At 39.9% G+C, this 24,165-nt stretch overlaps 1 protein-coding gene and 1 pseudogene across 2 annotated transcripts in view; one reads left to right on the forward strand and one right to left on the reverse strand.

The window, feature by feature from the left end:
• The window catches only part of LOC117722015 (A disintegrin and metallopeptidase domain 3-like), a 61,913-nt gene that overhangs the window by 19,180 nt on the left and 18,568 nt on the right, over positions 1 to 24,165 (reverse strand). For both annotated transcript variants that reach the window (XM_034520947.2, XM_076913917.1), the window contains exons 8-16: positions 23,107 to 23,178; positions 22,722 to 22,888; positions 21,359 to 21,440; positions 17,388 to 17,524; positions 13,269 to 13,458; positions 5,694 to 5,792; positions 3,734 to 3,929; positions 3,237 to 3,324; positions 2,787 to 2,973 (exon numbers count right to left, since the gene is read on the reverse strand). In XM_034520947.2, coding sequence (XP_034376838.1) covers positions 2,787 to 2,973; positions 3,237 to 3,324; positions 3,734 to 3,929; positions 5,694 to 5,792; positions 13,269 to 13,458; positions 17,388 to 17,524; positions 21,359 to 21,440; positions 22,722 to 22,888; positions 23,107 to 23,178 — 1,218 coding nt within the window. The remainder of the gene's footprint in view (positions 1 to 2,786; positions 2,974 to 3,236; positions 3,325 to 3,733; positions 3,930 to 5,693; positions 5,793 to 13,268; positions 13,459 to 17,387; positions 17,525 to 21,358; positions 21,441 to 22,721; positions 22,889 to 23,106; positions 23,179 to 24,165) is intronic.
• LOC117721668 (glucose-induced degradation protein 4 homolog pseudogene) lies at positions 7,777 to 9,777 on the forward strand (annotated as a pseudogene).

A 24,165-nucleotide genomic window follows, 5' to 3' on the forward strand; every position in this document is an offset into this window, starting at 1 on the left:
CAACTCTTTGTTTTTGTTTTGTTGTTTGCTGCTCACGTGTGTTAATTGTCTGCTTTTGTTTCGTTGTTTGAATGTTGTCTTTCATGTTCAAAATAAAAAGAAATATATTTATCCGAAATTAGAATCTAAAATACAACCAAAGGGTGATGACTATTTGTCAGAGCCAGATTGTGCTAACCTAGAGGAAGAGGCAGCCAAACATTACAACCCTGAATGGCCCTCTTCCCAAAGCCTCTCTCCCAGTGTGTCTCCACCTCCAAGTGCTCCCCCAATGGAGATGGTGGTTATAGATCCCATAAGGGAGTTACAGAAAAAAATATCTGTTCTTAAACAACAAATAGAGTTAGAAAAAAGAGTATCAGGACTTAATTAATCAGCTACAAAAATTAAAGACAGGGAAGATGTCTCAAGAAGTAAACTGCGAAAATCCCCCAGCTCCTTTCGTTCCTCAACCAGGAATCCAAAGGCAGCCCCTGTCCCCTAGCTTAAGATTAGCCACAGATCATCCAGAGGAGGGAAAGGCTGAGGCTTTCCCTGTATCCAAGACTAGAGATGATCAAGGGGCTGCTTGGAGACATCACACAGGGTTTAATTTTCAAATTATTAAAGAATTAAAAATGCAGTATCACAATACAGTGCTACTGCTCCCTTTACTCTTACAATTTTAGAGTCTGCCGAAGAGGAGTGGCTGACTCCTAGTGATTGGAATATGTTAGTGAGAGCAGTTCTTAGCGGTGGTGACTATCTTATTTGGAAATCAGAGTATCATGAGAATTGTAAAGAAACAGCTAGGAGAAACATTCAGGCAGGCAATGATTGGTCCTTTGATGCCTTAGTAGAAGAAGGGCAATTTGCTTCTAGTGATAACCAGATGTAATATGACCCAGGCTTATTTGCTCACATTCAAAATGCAGCCATGAAGGCTTGGTGTAAACTCCCAGCAAAAGGGGACCCTAGTGCATCCTTAACAGCAGTCAGACAAGGACCTGATGAACGATTTTCTGATTTTTTTTCATCGATTAATGACAACAGCAGGGAGGATTTTTGGTAATACAGGTTTAGATTATGTGAAACAACTTGCATGTGAAAATGCCAATCCTGTCTGCCAAGTGGCCATTAGACCCTACAGGAAGAAGACAGACCTTACGGGGTATATCAGACTCTGTTCTGACATAGGTCCCTCTTACCAACAGGGCTTAGCTATGGTGGCTGCCATACAAGGACAATCTGTAAGAGATTTTTTTGGCTAGTAGAAACCAAAAGGCCTGTTTTAAATGTGGCAAGTCTAGACAGTTTGCAAGAGATTGCAAGGCAGAAAATGAGTTAACCCAGAGACAGCCCAGAAAACAGCCTGGGCTCTGCCCACTTTGCAAACGTGGAAGGCATTGGGCTAGTGAATATAGGTACAAAAGAGACTCACAAGGAAACACCCTTTCCCATAATCAGGGAAACAGGAACAGGGGCCAGCTCCAGGCCCCAAACCAACGCAAGCCAAAACAGGCTTATGGAGCCGTCAGTTCCATGCCAGCAAACAGCAATCCCTTTCAGAACTTAGTCGAGCAACACCAAGAAGCGCAGGACTGGACCTCAGTTCTGCCACGCACATAGTATTAACTCCAGAAATGGGACCTCAGGCCTTGCCCACTGGAGTGTTTGGACCACTCTATCCAAATGTGTTTGGCCTGATAGTGGGAAGAAGCAGTACTACTATGCAGGGACTACAAATTTTTCCTGGAGTAATAGATAATGATTATTAAGGTAAGATTAAGGTAATGGCTCAGGCAATTCACAATATAGTCTCCATTCCTACAGGAAGGAGGATAGCTCAACTATTGTTACTTCCATTGTACCCTACTAATCACAAATATAAGAATCCTAAAAGAGGGGATCAAGACTTTGGTTCCTCTGATGCATATTGGGTACAGCCTATAGTTAAACAGTGTGTGTATGTGTGTGGTTTGTGTGTGTGTGTGTGTGTGTGTGTGTGTGTGTGTGTGTGTGTGTGGTTCAGCTGGGAGAAGGTTGCAGACTTCTTGATGACTTTTTATGTGAATATTTAGGTTACTTACCAGTTTTTTTTTCAAAGAAGCCTCAGCCAAATTGCCTATACATTTGCTTTAAGGCATTACAATTACCTATCTGAATCTTTTATTAGACTTTCTGAAATTTTCATCTAAAAGAAAAAAATAAAACCTAAACCTTATGTTTTATTATTGTATCATATAGAAGGGAAATTATATTTACAATAATATTGTGTTTTGGAGTATTAGAGAATTATGAAAATATAAAAATATATGATTTCATTAATAAGAAATCATAAATTATCTTTGTTAATTACTGCAAGACTAAACACTTGGCTCTTTAATTTCTCTTTAATATTTTTCACATTATTCTGACAATCTGACACTTTGGTGACATTTTGTTGTGATTTTTGTTTTGTATGTATTTTGAAACTTTTTGTTTGTAGTTTATATAAATTATTACAGACTAAGAATGGAAGGTAGATTCTCAAGTGTGAGAAAACAAGTTTCAGAATCAAGAACCAAATCCCTAAGAAAAATATTAACAGAATGAAAGTTTCTTTGACCAATGGCAACTCTGGTTAGCATGCAAGCAAATGGGTATTATTATGATATCTTTATAGTTATTCACTATTATACCTTGTTATTGTGGTGTAGCAAGAGACATTGTGGATGATCTCATATTTTTGTATGTTCATACTTATAGGCATTCATAACCATTATAAACACAGTACATAAACATCAAGTAAAGGTATGTTTACCTACCTGGCCACTACCACAAATAGTACCATCACGGACATATGTGTCGTCTGCAATTCCACTGCCCGTCAATCTTAAATGTGCAGATATACACACCTGGCCTCCCAAGTAAGTATACTGAATATCATATTTCTGTGTTTTCACGACTTCTGCAAGGTTCCAGTAACAAACTACTTTTCCACAAAATAAAGAACTGGAAATAGGAGGCAGAAAAGTTATATACTGTCACTTATCTGTCTTATCCATGAGTTCAGTTATAACTCAATATATAACTCAGTATATATGTATATAACTAAATTGATACTTAATTTAAAGTATTAAGGCAGAATGCAATATAGTAAGCTGTTGAGAACATATACCTATTCCAACACGTAACACCTGATCTGCAGGTAAACATACACCTCTTTGTACTGTATACAACACACATGGTAAATGGACAACTTGATGAATATGTACCTGTAACTACAACGCCCATGACAGTTTCCAAATTTGTCATTTTGCAGATTCACTTCTTGTGCACACACATAATTAGGACCCTTAGCGACTGAAAGAAAAAAAAAGAATTTCAAGTTTCTCATGCTAAGGGCAAAAACATAATTTACATTTATACTGAGACAGTCGGTATCTTCTAGTATAGATAGAAGCAGTGGGCAAGAATCAATTTAAAAACTACTCAGAAAAAAAATTCTGCTAAGGAAAATTGTTGAAAAAGTCTCCCTCTCTCTATCTAAAGCCACACTCTGATTTTCTACCTTTCTCCTACCAATGGCTTTGACTTATATCCTATATGGCCTTCATTCTTTTCCTTTTTGATTTGCTTTTATTTTGATTTTCAAATGTAGTTGTAGATCAACATTTTAGAATAAGTCTACAGGATAAATTTATAGCTTTAAAATAATGGCAATTTACCACCCCCTTCTCCCCCCCCCCCCAAAAAAATATGCATCTCTTACATTTTCCAAATAAATCTGTACACTGCCTATCTAGGTCTTGGCAAATCCCACCATAGCAATAGGCAGTATGGTTGTTGCAAGGTTCCAGGTCTGCAGCTTTTACATCAGGTACACAGTGTTCAGATACTCCATTGCAGAACTCTGGGAAATCACACTGGTCTGCACTTTTCCTACATAGGCGTCCTCTTTCAGCTATCTGAGGGACAAAGAGCAAACTAGTTTTGGTCAGGGTGACTCTGTTCTCTTCCTGGAAGTTAGGCAAGAGAGAATTTCTCTACTCCTTTGAAAGATTACATAATACTACAGACTAAAGTCAGTTAGGGAAAAAAACAGAAAGAAGCAGCAAGATATCTTACAACATAGGGACAAAGCTTATTGGAGACTGTCAGAAAAACAAACAACAAAAACAGCAGACTTCTAAAAATTGCCACCATTCTATTTCATCTTGAGAATTCATTATCTTCCCATCTCTATACTCTGTGGGACATAATTATAATATGGTGCCAGTTGTTTTCAAAGTGGTCTGAAAGAGTGTCTCAGCATTGGTTACAAACTTCTTCATCACTAGTTGCTGTAGATAAAGCGGCTGGTCCTGTTGATGTCCTTTCATAGCTCTGTACTTGCAGTTGTATCTAAACTGAAAGCATTAAGGAGAATGTTGGGATCAAATCTCTCAACTTTGAACAAGGTCTGGTAAAAGAGCTTGAAGATTTGCAAGAATACAGAGAAAAGAATGAGGTTTTCTACACTCGGGGTAGATAAAAATGAAAAGAAAATGTGCAACACCTGTGCCCAAAGCTCGACGTCTAGTCAGTCATATTAGGCAAAATCAGTATGTGTTCAGACAACCTGTTTCATTGTTCTTGATGAAACTCTCCTTAATGCCCAGCATGCTGCATCTTCACCACAGACAGATGGGCTGTATGGAGGACTTGCTTGGCTTTGCGGTAAAAGTCAAAGACAGGGGCTGCAGCAGGGAAAGTAACAATTGTCAGACATGAAAGCCCTGCCTAGGTAGGCCTCTCCATTCAGGCACTTTGAAAGCAACCTTTGGCTCTAGCCATCAATTCTAAGAGAAGACAGCCTACCAGAGCCGCACTTCCATGCCGATCTGCTGCGCACTGCTGGCTCGTCTGGTTTTCAGAATGAGATTTGCTATCACTGTTTATCAGATGAACCCTGTTCATTTTCATTTGATTGCATGCCATTTGATCCTAAAGAACTACATTCGGACATGACTAAGAAAAATTCCTGTCGCTACAGTTTTGAACAACACTGCAAAACACGGCTGGAGAGATGTTTGGGACAGATTGGAACATATGAAAGAAAGTGGAGGGCAGAAAGAGACCCACCCACAGGCTGAAATCAAGGACAGAGTGGAAATTAGAAAATGTCCTCAATATCTACCCCATGGAGAAAAATGTTCTCCAAACAAACAAACATCTCCAAATGGCCATCTTCTAACTTTTAAGACTTAGACCAAAAGAAAGCACTCCAAAGAGAATTCAAATTAAAACATTTAAAAGACTCTTCCAGAAGCTAGAGAAGTACACCAAAGACTCCTGTCGAGATAATCTTTTTTTTTTTTTTTTTGTATGCTGTGTGAAGCTGTGTCTCTGTCCTTCTTCATCCGCCTAAGTCATCTTCTGGATTGGTTTAACAAAGAACTCAATGGCCAATAACCGGTCAGGAGAAGATAGGTGGGACATCTGCAGAGATCGGAACTCTGGGAAAGAATCAGAGGCAAGAGATTCTCCAGCGGGGACATCGCAAGCCATGTGGCAGAACACAGATTAAAATAGGTTAATTTAAATTATACAACTTAGTTGAGAACAAGCCTAAGCAAATGCCTTAAGCATTCATAATTATTATAAAGTCTTCGTGTCATTATTCGGGAGATAGCGGATCAAGAATGTCATGTTACAGACTCCTGAAAGGTACTTCTGTGTTCCAGACTTACCTTACACGTTCTTTTGTCACAGCATGGCCCTGTACCACAGTCAGCAGACCTAATCAGAGTACAATCTTCAGGTTTACAGCATTTTTTATGAGAACAGGTCTAGAGAAGAAAATATAATCAAGGTAAACGTAGGCATTAGAAATCATATGTGATTTTTTTTAAACCTCTTTTCAAAGTACAGTTGTGGGCTGCTCAATCTTCATTAGTTTCCAAACATCCCCTAATAGCCACAATCCTGCCAACAACAGATCATACTAAAAAATAAAAAATAAAAATGTGGCTTCAGAAAGCTATAGTTGAGCAAACAGTTTCTACTACCTGTCAACACTGTGGCCCATATCACTGCATAAAGCACCACACACTAGTGTTAGTGGTGAGCTTTCACTCCACACTCAGTTAGATAAGAGTGTGTGTGTGTGTGTGTGTGTGTGTGTGTGTGTGTAGCCCTGCCAGTGGGATAGTGACATTTCCCCAGTCCTGGCTAAGTCTAGCCTCCTGTGTGTTTTCATCTTCTTTTTTTTCTTCTTCTTTTTTTTTTCCCCCAATTTCTTTAAATAAGCCACATGGCTACAACCATTTTTACAACCTTTACATTCAAACTGATCAAATCAAACCGTTTTACCCCCAAACACCTCCTTTGTGAAACTTTTACAAATTACTATCTCCCTACTAGAAACACCCTAGGAACAGGAACTTGACAATTGGGACCTGCCAGTGGGGAGAGAGACATCCGGCAGTGCTCAAGCTCCCTGGTCCCACTGTTTCCGTCCCTGCCTTGCCTTTTCCCTAAATACACTCTTTCTCACCTCTCATTTCTCAACCAACTGTAGTGCTTGCTTGGGTTACTTAGGGCCATAAGAGACAAAAACTTCATACAGGAATAAGAAAAGGGCATAGATGCAATTAACATCCAAAGGCATACTATTGCAGACTATAAATTAAAATTATAAAGCACATGATTTATTGCTTCTTCCTAAAGGAGCCAGGGTACGTTAATTTGGAAAGGATAGTCTTTCCAACAAATGGCCCTAAAATAACTGGATATCCAACAGGAAAAAAAGATAACCTGACTCTGAAAGCTTTCATTGATTAAAAGTTGCAGTGCATTACATGGTGATAAACGATAGTATGGTTGTCATCGAATTGCTGAAGAAGTTCACAGTTGATGCTTGATATGCTAAACCATTATCCCGAAGGACAGAAAACAATTCCTGCACTACTTTCCCCAAATTTACTGGATAATTCTAATACCTGTAGATTGATATCACTAAATTATCTTTAATACATGTTCTCTTACCTTGTGGAACACTTCCTACACAGGAAGGCTGGTACTATAATAGCAACTAATTATTTTGAAATATGCTACTTTAGAAGTTTTCTAATGTACACATAGAAGTTTAAGTGGAGTTAAACTGTACAGAAGGCTAATGCCTCTCCCGTATGCCTCAGGCTATCAAACAAGAAGTTCAGGTGTCAGGTGTGGAATAACTCCCTTTGAGTTATTGGTTATTGGTCAATGGTTCTTATAGCATTCCCCCAAAACATAGGTCATTGCCATTGGTCTGAATTATCCAATAGAACCTGATGGAATGACCCTGTTCCTGAAGACATCACCTACTTTGGTCAGAAGCCATGGAGACATCAAGCTAGTATTGACCTAGAAGTGTCCTCCTTACTGGCCAGCTTTCATAGTATGGGAAGGCTCTGTTTGGGTGCTAAGGAGTCATCAGCAGTCTTACCTGTGAAACTCAGAAGCTAAAACAACATTTGGCCTGGTAAGAAATACACAGTGCCACAAATGGTACAGGGGTAACCAGCTACTTCCTAATTGAGGCTATATCTGGTACTGTAATTGGAGCCAAGAACTCATGGCTGGGCATGTCATAGGCCCTAAGAAAGAACTTATGACTGCCATTTTGCCATTTGGATATACTATCAAACTATCTTTTAAATATTTATCTTTCTAACTGTTTTTTTTTCTTTTTGCATGTGCTTTTGTTTTCTTGGTTTGTGGAGGTTTTGTTGTTGTACTGGGTTTTTATTTCTTTCTAAAGTTGGGTACGGGTGTGTGTGTGAGTGTGTGAGCGCGTGTGTATGTGTGTATGAGTGAGTGTGTGTGTGTGCGCGTGTGTGTGTGTGTGTGTGTGTGTGTGTGTGTGTGCGCGCGCCCGTGAGGACAAGTGGGAAGGGGGCCCCAGCTCAGGACAGGGAGGCCCTCTTTGCAGGTCTCGGGGTCCAGGTGGCGACACGAGCGCTCGGTCTGCCGGCAGCGGGCGGGTGGTGCCCCAGCCCCTCCCCCGCGCGTGCGCGCCCGGGTCCGCCCTCCCCGCAGCTTTGGATCCCGCGCGGCGACGGCGGTTCCTTCCCCCTCCCCCAGCCCTGGCTCCGGGGGACCCCGCGATGCCGGTCTGCACCGAGTGTCCCCCGCCGGCGGGTGCCTCAGCCACATCCGCGGCCTCACTCATCCCGCCGCCGCCCATCAACACCCAGCAGCCCGGCGTGGCCACCAGCTTGCTCTACAGCGGCTCCAAGTTCCGTGGCCACCAGAAGAGCAAGGGGAACTCGTACGACGTAGAGGTGGTGCTGCAGCACGTGGACACTGGGAACTCTTACCTTTGTGGGTACCTGAAGATTAAAGGCCTTACAGAGGAATATCCGACCCTTACAACCTTCTTTGAAGGAGAAATAATAAGCAAAAAACACCCTTTCTTAACTCGGAAGTGGGACGCAGATGAAGACGTGGATCGGAAACACTGGGGCAACTTTCTGGCTTTTTATCAGTATGCAAAATCATTTAATTCAGATGACTTTGATTATGAAGAACTGAAAAATGGGGATTATGTCTTCATGAGGTGGAAGGAGCAGTTCCTAGTCCCGGATCACACAATCAAAGACATCAGCGGTGCTTCCTTTGCTGGCTTCTACTACATCTGCTTTCAGAAGTCAGCAGCCTCCATAGAGGGCTACTACTACCATCGGAGTTCAGAATGGTATCAGTCCCTCAACCTGACCCATGTTCCTGAACACAGTGCACCCATCTACGAGTTCCGGTGACAATGGTTCAGAACAGTGGCCAAATAAAACTGAACTTGGCAACAAAGAGCTTTGCCGAGGAAATTATGTACCTGCCAGAACCAGGAGAGGTGTGTTCCTGTTTCTTCATGAGCAGACTTCATCAGAAAGCATGAATGTTAACCTACAGGATCCAAGGAGCATGGCCAACCTGCAGGCAGGCAGAGGGAGCTGTCCACCTCCCACCCTCCTTACTCTCAGTGGCATTGTGGTCACCATCTGTTTCTGAGCAATCTTAAATGCACTTTCCTTCCTGCACAGCTAACTTCTGTATCACTAAAATGCCATCTTTCCTTGGCCTGCCTCTAGCCAAGTGGAAGGTCAGCTCCTGGGTCACCTTAGCCTTGGTGCTCAGTGGTCTCCACCCAGGCCCTACTCCTTCCCCAGTTGCTGGTTTGGTAGCCCAAGGAAAGGCAGAGCCCAGCATCTTGTGCCCCAGAGCTCTATGTGAGGAGTTGTCTGGGCCCAGCATCTACCACCAATGAGATGAGATGGGGACCCTGGTGGGCCTCATCGACCTTTGATTCCATTTGATGTCTTGTGGGGCCCTGTGTGTTAACAGTACAAGACTAGCACATGGTTGGGTTTTCTGGGCCTGCTGTTGGGGATCACTAAATTTAAGGCTTCCAGATCCCTGGTGGGAGTAGATCCCAAACTGCTTTCTCAGTACATTTGCTCCAAACTTCTGAACTTGAGGGCAATACTAAAATAAAAGAGTTTTCTATTACAAAATTATTATTTTTATGATACCTTTAACAAGGACCCTATGGCAAATGCACAATTATTCCGAATTACATTTTATCGTTTTCACATTGAAAACAGCAAATGTTGACTTAGTGATTTTTATATCTATGTCTATATGTATATTTAATCAACCAGCAGTTTTAAAATAAGTCATCCTGGTACAAAAGTTTTCAGCATTGCTTAAATTACAGTGCTAAACACAAGAACTGTTTCCAGGCCAAAAAAAAAAAAAAAAGAAAAAAAAAAAAAAGAAAACAAACAAATAAAGTTGGGTACGGTGAAATAGAGAGGGGATCTGAACCAGAAGTTCTCAACCTGGGAGTCACAGCCCTTTTGGGGTTCAAAGGACCCTTTCACAGGGTCACCCAAGACCATCAGAAAATAGATGTTTTACATTATGATCCATAACAGTAGCAAAATTATAATTATGAAATAATTATGCAAATAATTTTATGGTTGGCGCTCACCACAACATGAGGCACTAACTGTATTAAAGGGTTGCAGCATTAGAAAGATTGAGAACCACTGATCTGGGGGTGGGAAGGGGCTGAGAATATGATCAAAATATATTTAAATTTGAATTTTTTAATAATGAAAAATATGACAATAATATAAATCCCCAAATAATGTTTTGAAAGATAAAGATATTAATCCTGAGATTATAATATAATTACATTTCTCCTTTCCCCTTCCTCCTTCCTAGCATTCCCATATAACTCTTCTAGACCTCTTTCAGCTTCATGTTCTCTTTTTAAATTGTTATTACATGCATGTATGTATATATACATACATATATATGCATATGTATACTTAATATAATATAATATATAATAATTTTTATAATATAATATATAATATATATTTTATATCTTATATATTATTTTTAAGTATACATATGCATATATATGTATGTGTATATACATGTTGTATATATGTATATATACACATATATACATATACACATATGACATGCTCAAGTCTATGTGGTATTTCTTATATATATGTGTATATATACACATATATACATACACACATATGACATGCTCAAGTCCACTTGGTATTTCTTGCACATATGTCTTCAAGGCTGGACATTGGTGTTGGATCATCCATTGCTGTGCTTCCCTGGGGAATACCATTTTCTCCCATCCTCAGTGTTCCTTAGTTATATGTAGGTCTCTGGGTAGGGCTGAGGCCTCATGGTCTTTTCCCCCTTTCACTTTAACACGTTCATTGGTGTCTTCCTTGATCAGCAAGTGTTTAGGCAGTCATGTTGGTGAGACTTTACATATACAACTCCTGATATTATTAGGAGACACAGTTTCACAGCAGACTCCCCAATCTTCTGACTCTGTCTGTCCCGCCTCCCTTCCATGATGCTCCTCCCTCAGCCTTAGGCATGGGAGAGTTTTCTAGATGCGGCCTTTGGAGCCATTGGGACTGGCCTCAACAACTCTGTGGTGTGATTGATTGTGAGCTAATTTAGACCCAGAGAGATAGACATCACAGGTTCTTCAAATCTTCAAGTGCAAATAGAGAACCTGGGGTAACAGCAGAAACCAGGTAAGTAAAATGGGGCTGTGGACAGGACAGGGGGGTTGGGGAGCAATAGAGCATGGGACGGCAAAGTGCTAGTGACCTAATAAGGAAAACAGGAAAGGGAAAGGACGTGAATACAGGAGGGGAGAAGGTAAGATAACCATAAGGAAGTCTGCAGAATCCACAACTAATCATCCTAGCAACTATTTATCTAAAAAACAAAATCCCACCTTAATAAACATAATTCTGTGTATAAATATACATATATAGATTTAATGAACTTTTCTCAGCTAGGCTGACAGTGCTCTCTCAAAGAACTAAAAGACCACCTACCAAAAACCCCAGTACCAGACACGAGAGACTTGCTTTTGAGTTATTGACCAGGACTGTCCAAGAAACTCCTAAGGCATACAGCTTATTGCTGCTGTTCTTGGTTGCCTCCTGGAGGTGGAAGGTAAGCCCCTATTGTTCGAGATACTACCATGTACTTCAGAAACAGAGCCCAGCGACCCATGAGTTGGAACTGACCTGAACACCTTTAATCCTAGTACTGCCAAAGCAGAGGCAGGCAGATCTCTATGACTTTGAGGCCAGTCTAGTTGACAGAGTTGAGTTCCAGAACAGCCAAAGACATAGTGAGAACCTAGCTCAAAAGAAAAAAATAAATCTCTGGTTGTACTGAATCTCTCAGTTCTCTAACATGTTCTCCTGTAAATGTCAATTATGCTCCATAGAGTATTAATATGATCAGATGTTTCAAGGGGGTTCATTCCATAAAGATGTTGAACAAGTCCATTTAAAGGTGACAGCAATTAGTTTCAATGCCAAAGACTTTGGTCAGTCTTCAAAACTGAGAGGTAAACCACAGGTTGTGGGTAGCTTAAGTTATCTGATTTGACTTATGTTGCCTTCCAGGTTTGCACTCAGTTTCTCCACAATAAGCTGCAACTTTTTTTATTCTGTTAAACCAACAAACAACAGAAGCCTAATTTGAGTCTATTTTTGTGACAGAGAAATACACTTTGGCCATTCACAAGTTGGCAGCAGATGAGATTGTGTCAATGTTGGACACTGGGTATGGGTGTCAGCTCCAGTGGCTTCTGAGCCTCACGCCTATCTTCTCTGTAAGGTTGCTTGCTTGCATGGATGGGTAGCATTCTCCAAAACTCTGATAGCTCAGAACCTGACTCACTGGCTGCTCTTTTCCCAAATAATCTCTGACCAAATTTAATGTATGTAAAGTTCTTCTAAGAAACATAAAAAAATATTTCAAGAGTCAAGTACAAATTTTAAAAAGAAAATATTCAAACAAAACGTCACTGGGTCTCATCACAAAAGACGACTAATGGTCTTCAAAGCTAGTAATCAAAGATATCCACACCAACAAGCAGAGAGACAATGGAAATGGAGTGTTTTCACAGAAGAAAAGGCAGACATTCCGTTCATCATCACCAAGACATATTGTAAAGATATATCAATATATCCTTACCAAGATATATAAAAATAATCAATAGGAGGTTGGTAGCATTATAGAAAGTATTAAATGGGAAGCATTTGGGGTTCTATTTGTGGCTCTGATGGAATGGAATGAGAAGGAAGGAAAGGAATCACTGGGGACCCACGCGCCAGCCATGTCATGTATGCTATTGAGGATAAAGATGAACAAATGGAGAATGTTAGGAATAATCCAGCTTGTGAAAATAAGTTAGTATAAATGACATTTCATGAACCAATGTAGGCATTCCAGTTGGGAATGCCACTGGTGTTTGTGGTCTGGCTATTAATGGTAATACAATTTATCTTTACCCATAGTTTAAAATTTTTAAATTCAAAAATACTCAGTTACTATGTGCCACAAACCCTCATCATCCTGTATGTTATGAAACTTCTTTAAGATAAACTTCAGATACTAGTACATTTCTGAAACTCCTTGAAACAAAAACTAACAACTTCACTCATAAGGTCAGTTACAAACAACATTTTGTCATTGTTTTGAGACAGTCTTCCCAATTCAGAATTCTGAAATTCTCTATTCTCTTGCCTGGATGCTTAGATTTTTAGGCAAATGCATTACCATACCCAGCTTTTTTCCTTAGATAATACAAAAGCCCATCATCTTTAAGAAATGATGCTCCCCCTTTCTATTATATATAAATCTACAAGACCATAGGGATAAGTGTACATAGAACACATGTTGGATAGCTGTAAAAGTTTCTGGCTAACCTCTATTGTGCCACAGTCACATTGCTCTGGCGGCTCCAAGATGCGGTTACCACAAACTGACCCAGTTTGGGGCAGGGCAACAAATTCTGTCTCTGGTGTATTCCAAAGGCAGTCTAGTTCAGGCTGTGAAGCCAATTGCTTGAATTCATCCACGCTGCAACTGCTAAAAACCTTTATGCCTTGGGAACGTCTGAAAATAAATTAATATTCTTCAGATAAATGAAAATGCAACTGCTACCCAAACATATTCTTTAACAAAGCATATGAATCTTTAAATACTCACCTTAAAGAAGAGCCAAGAAGGAGAGAGGGGGGTTACCACTAGGTTAATGCAGGTCATAACCAAAGCAGTACATTCATTTCTATTGCTATTTCTTAGAATCACTATACAGAAAATAGAGAATATTGGAGTGGGAGATACCTCAGCTTCAGGAGCATAAAGGCTCTGCATTAGTTTCAACATAATTATTACTCTAAGACTACATGACTAATAAGAACATGTAAGGAGAAAAATGGAAATTGTCAATCATGATTCTATCATTGGTGATGAAAGTATATAATACTTTCATCGCCAAGGAAAGCAAACAACCTTTGATTCCTTTTATTTTTCCATAAAAATATTTATTTATTAAATATTTTAATATTACATTTTTATTTTTCCTTTTGTGTGTGTGTGTGTGTGTGTTCATGTCCTTCTTTAAGAGTTATCTTCTCTATTACCCAAGCTGATCTCAAAAGGGTTAAAAATTTTCAAAAATTCATAACAGCCTAAGCAGAACCAAGAGTGCAGGTCAACTTGGTCATGAGCTCTGTGTTTCAGGAACTTGGCTGACCACAAGATAAATAGATGGTTGAGTACGAATAGGCTCTTGAGAATAGCCTATACAAAATGTTCTCCATGATTATTCCTTGTACCGTCACAAACTGAATAATGGGCTGGGACTTTCCACAAGTACTCTCTAATACCCCTCCCTTCACTCCCCCTGGGTTGTGGTTTTTCCCCCTGGGTTGTGGTTTTTCCCCCTGGGTTGTGGTTTTTGCCTTGTGGTTTTTGCCTTTAAATTTTCTCTGCCTCCAAAGCCCAGGGTCAGACCCCACTGCCCCTGTGTGGGTTATGGGTCTTGGCCTCAGCATGCTGATCAAAATATACCTCTTGCTGATTACATCCAGATTGGTGTCTTGTGAGTTATTGGGTGGCCATGAATTCCTGAGGCTTGGGTGAGGTCCTCCCTTCCTGGGGGTCTTACAGTCTCCTAGCCTCAACTGACTCTCATGCCCCAGCCTCCAAAGTCTTCATGTTACCAACCCCATTACCAATATTTCTATACATTTAAGAGCAGAGAGTTCAGTGAGTTTGGGTTGAATTTTGTGAGTACCTCAAACTTTTCTCAGTGATGCAAATATAATCTGAGAATCAATTTTCCTTGTTAAAAATAATAACCATGGGCTAGCAAGAATGCTTAGCAGGTAAGAGTGCCTGTCCTACCCATATGATGTAGACAGAAATGACTCCCAAAAGCTATCCCCTGACCTCTACACAATGCATGTGCTTGTATAAGAATACAATCTTGTAACAAGAAAACAGTAAGATGGTGGCACTTTGTCCTGACATACTTTATCCTAGGTGTCCTACATAGACATGACCTTGGTGTAAGCTCACTATGGGTTTCTGGAAAGACTAAAGCACTGGCCTTTGGTTGTCTTGGTTTTGTTAAGCTTTTGTGATCTTGGACAGCTCTATTAATTATACTACAGTTGTTTTGTCCAATGACCCTTTCTTCTGAGACACAGAAAACTGTGAGTAGATCCAGCATCTGGGTGATGTGAGCACAGACAGGCCACTCTGTTCATTTCACCATGACCTAAAAGTTGGTACCATCAACTAGATGAATTCATTTGTGAAAAAAAAAAGCCACACTGGCAAAGGCATTCATTCAACTGCGTACATTTCCCTCTTTGGTTTATAAATGTTTAGGGAGAAACTTATTTTAATGTAAATATCCCATTTATGGCTGTAATTTTTAACTTTCATTGTATTTGTTGACATGATGGCATTAGCATGAAATCGATTTCTTCCTTTGATGGCATGCAATTTATTACTAGTATTGCTAGTGTTGTTTGCAGTTGAAGGAAGAATTTTCAGAATTTCTCAGGATGCTGGTGTGGCATTGCCCAGATTCAGCAAGTGGACAGTAGCTTTTATGGCCCTCTGGTGAGCCCAGAACTTTCTGAGGCTCATTTTTATTTTCTCACCTTTGGCCCTGAAATCAACCATTACTGTTTTCGAAAGACAAGAGTGTTTATAGCTCATACAGGTGATTTGGGATCTTGTTGTTAGATTTCTTTAGAATGCCCAAAGCCACACAATTAGATGAAGACATGTTTCCAGCACCTTTGACCTCACCAGCCAGCTGCCTCTCATCCCTTGCACAGCCAACATTAAGGGAGGCAGACATGTAAGCAGTGTGTATGTGTTGTATACATGTATGTACTGCTGTATGTGCCTGTGTACACACATGTGGAAGCCAGAGGAAGCCTTCCTGTCTCTTCCTCCAATGGTTCCCACCTCATTGCTCCAACAGGGTCTCTCAGGAAACTCGAAGGGCATCTTTCCAGTGTGGCTACTTAGCCAGTCAATTTTGGGCATCTGCTTATCTCTGTCACCAAATTGGGGTAACAGATAGACATGGCCATGCTCTACATTTTTACAGGGGTTCTAGGGATTTGAAACCCGGTCCTCATGCTGGCACAGTAGTAGGCAGTCTTACCCACTGCATCATCTCCCCAGGCTTCTCTTTTAAGAGTCCCCAGTGACTGCTTGTAACTGTTTGCTTTGTAACATTGTGTTACTACTGAGCAGCCTTACACTGCTGGTATGCTTTAACCGGTGCATTTCATATTCTTGGTTTTTGCATCCCACCCTCCCTAGATTTTTCTAGTTTTTTGTTGTCCTCCCTAGTACATGGAAGACTTTGAGGAGACAGAAACCAGTGCTTCTGGTTTGATGATTTTGCACATGTGGCTTTTACCCTCCCCTCCATTCCTTATATATACACACCCCTCCCTTGGCAAGATTGCACGCCCTGCTGCAACCCCTTCCTCTCGGCTGATGGAAGCCTCCACTCTAAGCTCCTCTTTTTACCTTGTGACATCTTTCAAAATTATCTGCACAAAATTTTAAGCCTCTCCCATCAACTGAGGGTCTGTACATTCTAGAGCACCTGTCCTTGAGATCCAGCCTGTATGGGTTTTAGAACTGCATGTTTGACAGGCCTAACTGACAACTAATCATAAGCCGGATCACAACAGATAAAACTGTCCTGGATATTTCAATATTTAGTAGTGATTTGTGATAGCCAGGAGCACGTGAGTGATTCTTCAGTGTCCTTACTTCTCAATGTTAGTAAACTTCCATGGATTATTATGAGACCACCCATCTCCCAAGATGACTCAAGGGATTGTGCTTGGATGCACAGCCTGTTCACATTGCTGGGCACATCTAACTTACCCATGCTGAATAGATTGTGCATTATTGAATTTATTGTAAAATCTCCCACTCTGCAAACACAAACCAACACCTCAGGTTCTACCTCACACCTGAACATAAATCACCTCACGCCCTGCCCACACCTTCATCCCATCTCCTTATCTTTCCCTGAATCTTCGGCTCATTGCTGCTCCTTACCTTGTTTCCCCATGCCTACAGTATTTTCCTTATAGTCTCAGTAGTTTGTGAGTTTTTTGAAACCCTTTCCCTCCCTCCACCCCAATGTACACAGCCAAATCTCCTTATTTACAGGTCTGTTGAGCCTCCAAGGACTCTGATATTTCAGCATCACTCACCCTTCCCTAGAAACTTGCCAACAGTGCTGACAAATGAACCCATTCACATCCACTTCACTCCGTGTACTAGTCGCGTACTCACTGCTAACTGTTAACAACTGTGAGCATGTTTCCTGGAACACTCCGAACTCATTCTCTTCCATGTGCTTTAAATAATTGCTTATGCATTCACTCAAGCGCTTCCTAGTCGAGCTGTACTGTGACAAAATGCACATCACACATACTACAAATATTTCCTAGGTGTCTCTAAAGGTCAGATTTGGAAAAAAACCTTACATTGCTGAAGGATTCATTATGCATGTGCTTCCTGGACAGAAGCAATTGTAGATGTCATCATAGGTCAGCCCCAGGTTAATTCCCAGCAACTGTGAGAGAACAATGGCAAAGCCCTCCACAGCTAACGTCTTTGGGTGCTGAATAGATTTAAAAAAAAGAAGAAGAACGGATTATGTAAGTCCTCTTCCTCCCCTTCCTCTTCTCTGTCCTCTTCCTCTTTCTCCCACTCCTTCTCCCCCTCCTCTTCCTTTTTCTCCTCCTCCCCTTCTTCCTCCTCTTTCCCCTCCTCTTCCTTTCCCCCCCTCTTCCCCCTCCTCTTCTTTCTCCTCTTCCTCCTCCTCCCCTTTCTCCTCTTCCCCTCTTCCTCGTCCTCCCCTTTCTCCTCTTCTTTCTCCTCTTCCTCCTCCTCCCCTTTCTCCTCTTCTTTCTCCTCTTCTTTCTCCTCTTCTTTCTCCTCTTTCTTCTCCTCCCCTTTCTCCTCTTCTTTCTCTTCTTCCTCCTCCTCCCCTTTCTCCTCTTCCTCCTTCTCCCCTCCTCTTCCTTTTTCTCCCCTCCTCTTCCTCCTTCTCTTCCTCCTCCTCCTTCTCCTCCTCCTCCTGCTCCTCCCCCTCTTCCTCCCTCTTCTCATCCTTCTCTTTTTCTTCTGCCTGTTTGCTTCTGTCAGGCTTGTCACAATGATGCCTAAAGTAGAACGCAAAGTCAAGAAAATGTGAAACTAAAATTATTTTGAGAATGTTTTAAAAAGAGCAACTTTGATTTTTTTTCCCTTAAGCAATGATTTTTAGTCCAAATGGAGCTGACATGTGGAAAAATAAGATTGCTATCTTTGTAATTTTATGACATTATTGAATAGAACTCAAATAAGCATAAAGACATTTAGAGAAGAAGAATGATTATAGTAATATATTTTTCAAGACAATAATTAGAGAAATTTTAAATCATGAAGAGTTAATTGGCAATCAATTTTGATTTCAGAAACTGCTTGAGGAAACTTAAACTGCTTTCTCAAAAAGTAGGGTAGTAGTATTTGCTGATGCCATTTCTGCGCACACCTAGCAAAGATGCTTCTTTGTGGTCCATTATAGATTTTTCAGCTCCTGGGCCACGCCCTTCCACCCCCACCTGCATCTGTCACTGCCACTGTGTATTTCCGTTCTCCTGGGTCTTGTGTAGTTGATGTTTTATTCTCTTAAATTACTGGATAACAATTTGTGATTATAAAGTTTGTCAACTTAGTTGGATTTAGAATTGCCGGGGGCGGGGGGGGGACCTCTAGGCGTGTCTGTGTGTTATCTGGATTAGGTTAATTATGGTAGATAGGCCCACCCTCATAGGCTGGGGCCACAGAGTATATCAAATGGAGAAATCTAGCTGAGCAGCAGCCTCTGCCTCTCTCTGCTGTGGATGTAATGGGCCCAGCGGCCTCAAGCTCCTGCTGCCATGCCTGCCCCATCATGATAGACTGCACTCAAGATTATGAGCCAAAGTAAAACCTTCCTTCTGTAACTTGCTTTCTTTGGGTATTTGATCACACCTTTGGGGGAAAAAATACATAGTTCATTGTATCACATGATCACACCCAATTTATTTTAAATACTTGTTCGTGAAAGGACACTTTATAGGCCTGAAGAGAGTTGCTGATGCATTCAAAATATTAAATAAAAGGAACTTTAAAATGTCAAAAATGAGCAAATTGTCATTTTTTTCTTAAGTAATATATATTTTTTAGTCCAAATGGAACTGACATGTGGGAGAAATAGGAACAAAAAAAAATAGTATATTTAGTGAGATAAAATTTGTAGTTCATGTAGTGACACACTTACCCACCTTTCAGATGAGCTAGCCAAAGCCCATTACTAGCAAATCTGACCTACAAGAATTGCTTATGTCATCATTATGCTTTGAAAGAAACAGTACCAGGAAGCCAGGTGCAAACTATAAAGTCCTCTTGAAAAGTTAAAAATGTGGACAAACTGTTACTATTTTTATATGCACTATACAAGATATAAATTCATTTTTATATTTTATATAGTATTTAAGGAATGAAAACAAAAACAAAATTAACAGTGTAAGCAATGCATATTCCATATAAAAATATTTAATTTGGGATGTTAGTAATATAATATGGGATATATATCAATAAATGGTAGAGTTTTGTTTATAATTTTAGTTAAGAATTGTTATGTTTAATAGACTTAAATTTTAATTTATAATGGAATTTAAAATAAAATTTTACTTATACTTTATAATTTGCTTAAATTTAATATTTCATGCAAGTGAAATGGTAAACAAAGAAATCTATGGAATATACACATAATGGAAGAGAATCAAAGGAGACCACCAAAGTTAATAGCACATATAAGACAGTGACTGAGTATAGGAGAGGTAAAACCATCTAGAATCTATACAGGACATACCTAAGCAAGACAGGAAAATAACCTATAGGACAGAAAAAATGGCAACATGAAATTTTTTCCTGCCACCAACTATTTTGAATATGAATGAGTTAAAAAAATGCCTAACCAATTGGCAGAGTGGACTAAAATCAAAACAGCCACATGAAAAAGAGCAATCAGTCAGATCTTTTATATTTAACTTTATCTACAAAAACTAGCCAAAAATGAATTCAAGACCTGGGCAAGAGCTTCACAACTATAAAACAGAAGATAACAGGACATGGACACCATCATACCCTTGAAGGATGGGGGCACAGGCAAAGATGGACAGAGAAGATTCTGCCATTGTTACAGATGTCCCCATTTCAATGTCATGATTAAAAAGCAGAGTAAAGAAAGTGACACACAGGAATAGGAAGAAATATTAGCAGACCAAATGTCTGACAAAGGATTATATCCATGATGTAGAAGATGCTAATAACTCAACAAAAAAAGCATTAAACCATTTTTAAAAATAAGTAAAATACTTCACTAGCTATTTCTCTGGTGATACACTCTAATGTCTACTGAGTATATGAACTGGTATTGCATCATTTGCAACTGTAGAAACACAGTAAAAAGGAAATAGATATAATATTAGCCCATCTCTATTAACTAAAACAAAACAGGAAATGTTTGGCTGACTATGCAACTAATTTATACACTGGTGAAAGGATTACAAACTGGTATAACCTCTATCAAAGTCAATAGAACCACAAGGTATTAATAACAAGACTGATTCGTAAGCCTGCAAGCTGACTTTTGGTCATACACCTAGACTAACCATTATTAGGACCTCAAAGAGATATCTGCGCTGTTATGTATATTACAGCACACTGCATAACAACAAAGGCACAGAAAGAAATAAAAAAGTCTGTTGGTAGAATGAATACATTCAAAGGTGATATACTCTGATATTATTCAGTCATTAAAAAGGACATACTTTATGGCATAGATGAACCTTAAGTACATTGTACTATATACACTAATTTAGTCATAGGCAGACATATACTGAGTCATCCCACTTACATGTAAACCCCAAAGTTGTTACAACAATAGGAACAGAACACAGAAGGAGCATCACCTGGGACAGAGGAGGGGCTGTCTGATAGATCTGGAGACTTGTTTTTAAAAGGTGGACAGACCTTGAGACTTATCCCACAATCAGGTGAATACAGCTAACACCACAGACTGGTTAAAACTGCAAACGTGAGGTGTTTTCCCTTACTAAACCAACTCTTGTTTTCCCAGACAGGGTTTCTCTGTGTAGCCCTGCCTGTCCTGGAACTCATTCTGTATATCAGTCTGACCTCAGACTCAGAGATCCACCTGCCTCTACCTCCTGAGTGCTGGGACGGAAGGTGCGTGCCACCACCACTTGGCACAAACCAACTCTTTTATGAGTTCTAACAAATTAAAACCCACTGCTGTAAAGAAAATTGCTGAAAGTGTACATGAATGCATTCTGCATCTTTCTGCTCACTCAGGTGATCCTGGAAATTACTGTTGAGGGGACAGGGATGACCAAAGGCATACCAGAGCGATTCCTGCTGTAAACTTTGTGTTGCAGGCCATCCCATGATATGTCGCTCCCACATAATCAGGATGATCCTTATACCTAAATTAAAAGTTCATGTCAGTGCACTTGTTTCAGAATGTTGCTAGAGAGGACATTATAATTGGCTTAGATTTGATATTTCATGCAAATGAAATGGTAAACAAAGAAATCTATGGAATATACACATGATGGAAGAGAATGAAAGAAGAAAGGAGACTACCAAAGTTAATACACACAAGACAGTGACTGAGTACAGGAGAGGTACAACCATCTAGAATCTATACAGTCCATACCTAAGCAAGACAGGAGAACAATCTATAGGACAGTAAAAATATCAGCATGAAATTTTTACCAGCCACCAACTATTTTGAATATGAATGAGTTAAAAATGCCTAACCAATTGGCAGAGTGAACTAAAATCACTCAGTAAGTAGTAAAAACACAATTACTATGTACTCCATATTCCATAGGAATTTAACTTAATAATGACATTTTAAGATTCTATGATACACAATCCAAAACCTAGTAGAGCTTAGTATTTCAATAACCTATTTGTCGGGATCCCCATCAATGGGTGGATATTGATTGTAAAATCTAAAAGCCAATGTTATCTATTGTCAAGCTTTCAAGGACTGAACAAACCTTAAAGTGTGGGACTAGAGGCTAAGGAGTGGGGAAGAGAGGTGCGCTAAGAAAAACAGAGGTAGGATGCAGAAGTTAACCATTATGTTGCTCTTAAACACCAGCCCTAGCCTCAGACCTGACAGGAGGCAACAGAAGACACACCGTTACGTTTGAATCTCTTCAGATCTTCATGAGTGAGCTTCTTATACTTTCTTGTAAAATGATTGAGTAATACTAAAATCTACATAAAGACTCTGGAAACATGCAGACCTAGTAGCTAAAAATCTACATCTTAGGTCTCTATAGAAGCACTGGAGAGTAGCTTTAGTGAAGGGAAGTAGTTGGCCCATTTCAATTATTTACATTTTAACCAACAACATAGGCAATTGATTGCCTTCATAGCATTAACATCATGGTGTAAATATTTCCCTTGAGGTCTCTATAAACAGAGCCGTGTGTTCATCCTGATGCTTTTTACACTTCCACTGTGGTACTGAAATAAGGGGGTGATGGGATCCCAGGGTTAGAGGCAGGAGGGGCGGGGCACAGGACAACAGGACATGGGACAGCTAGGTTTGACTATGTGATCAGATCTTTGCATCTTGCCTGTGCTGGCACTCTAGTCATCTTCAGAGTTCTATTATAATTACAAATATATGACTTTGACAGTTGACATTAATAGTCACTTAAGTCCTCATCAATGTGAGAAGTACTCACAGGAGTAAGTAGGTTATGTCCTTGGGCCTTTGAGAGGTTTCCTTGCGTTTCCACAGCAGAAACCTTTGCAGGACTTCATCAGCATCCCCATTTGTTTCTATCTCATTTTGTTCTGACCAGATCTCCAGAGAGTTTAACATCACAGTCATCTTCAGCTGTGAAAACATCTGAAAGGGGGATTTGCTCAGTTTGGGTTGCCAATCACTCTGCCATGCCCAGAAACACTAGGATTACATTCCACATATCACTTTGAGGAGAAAACCCAGCCCACAGGAGAAGGTGCTGGAAGGAATGTGCATTTCACCAAAAATGCACAGCTATACACACAAACCATGTAGGTGAGTTAACCATAGTCTCTTACTCCGATAGAAATGGAAGTACTTACAGTGTTAATGAGACCAAAGATATGAACAACTTTCTGAGTCGCGACTCCCACCTCAGAGCCCATATGGTCAAACTGGAAGACACATTTATTTCTCAATTACTAGTATAAAAGATGAAGCAACCACTTTTAAATAGTTTCAAGTAAGTGTAAAAGTTAAAACAATGCAGTATGCAATGAAAGAGGCAAAGTAAAAATATGTTAAAATTGATTGATAGTTAATTCTTTAAGGTCTCTAACCTTTTTCCAGTTACTGTCTTTACTTGTGTGTTTTACACACAACTCTAGTGCCATAACAAGGAGTATTAAAAAGGTATACCTGTGATTAACATCTTGTTTACAGGCATAGAAATAAATATTCTCTATGATTGTATAAATCATCATTGTAAACATATTATTTACAAATATAAATTAATTATATTTATAATCTACACAATTATTTTAGTAGCAAGCAAATTAACATCAAGACATACATAGTTTGAAATACCAAAGTGAACAGATAGAATCTGAATACCTAGAAACTTCGAAGCAGCAATGTCAGACATCAATATGTAATCTGAGCAATTTTTAGCCATAGTTCTTTAAATATAAACTGCAGCCTCTGTATGACCACACTGTGTGGATACGGTGCCAATATCACAATGTGTGGATACAGAGCTAACATCACACTGTGGATATGGTGCCAATATCACACTGTGTGGATACAGTGTCAATATCACACTGTGTGGATACAGAGCTAGCATCACCATGTGTGGATACGGTGATGGTTTGTTCTGAGACAGAAATGCTACTGTGCTGTTCGTAGTTTTGAAGGTGATCCCTGTGATGCCTGCAATTAAAAACTCACTTTCAAATTCAGGTGGAGGGAGACAGCCCAGATGACAATACAATACCATAAGACTGTGATTCGGGAAAGGGAGCAAGGCTGCTCTGTGCTACTCCTCTTGTGACAACTTTCTGAAAGCTTGTTTGAATTAATTCAAAAAACAAACAACAACAAAAACCTGCTTATGGGATGAAAAGGCTCAAAACTGAAAGGTTAGGATAGTTTCAGATGAGCAA

This window comes from Arvicanthis niloticus, chromosome 16 (genome assembly GCF_011762505.2).
Source record: "Arvicanthis niloticus isolate mArvNil1 chromosome 16, mArvNil1.pat.X, whole genome shotgun sequence".
NCBI lineage: Eukaryota > Metazoa > Chordata > Mammalia > Rodentia > Muridae > Arvicanthis > Arvicanthis niloticus.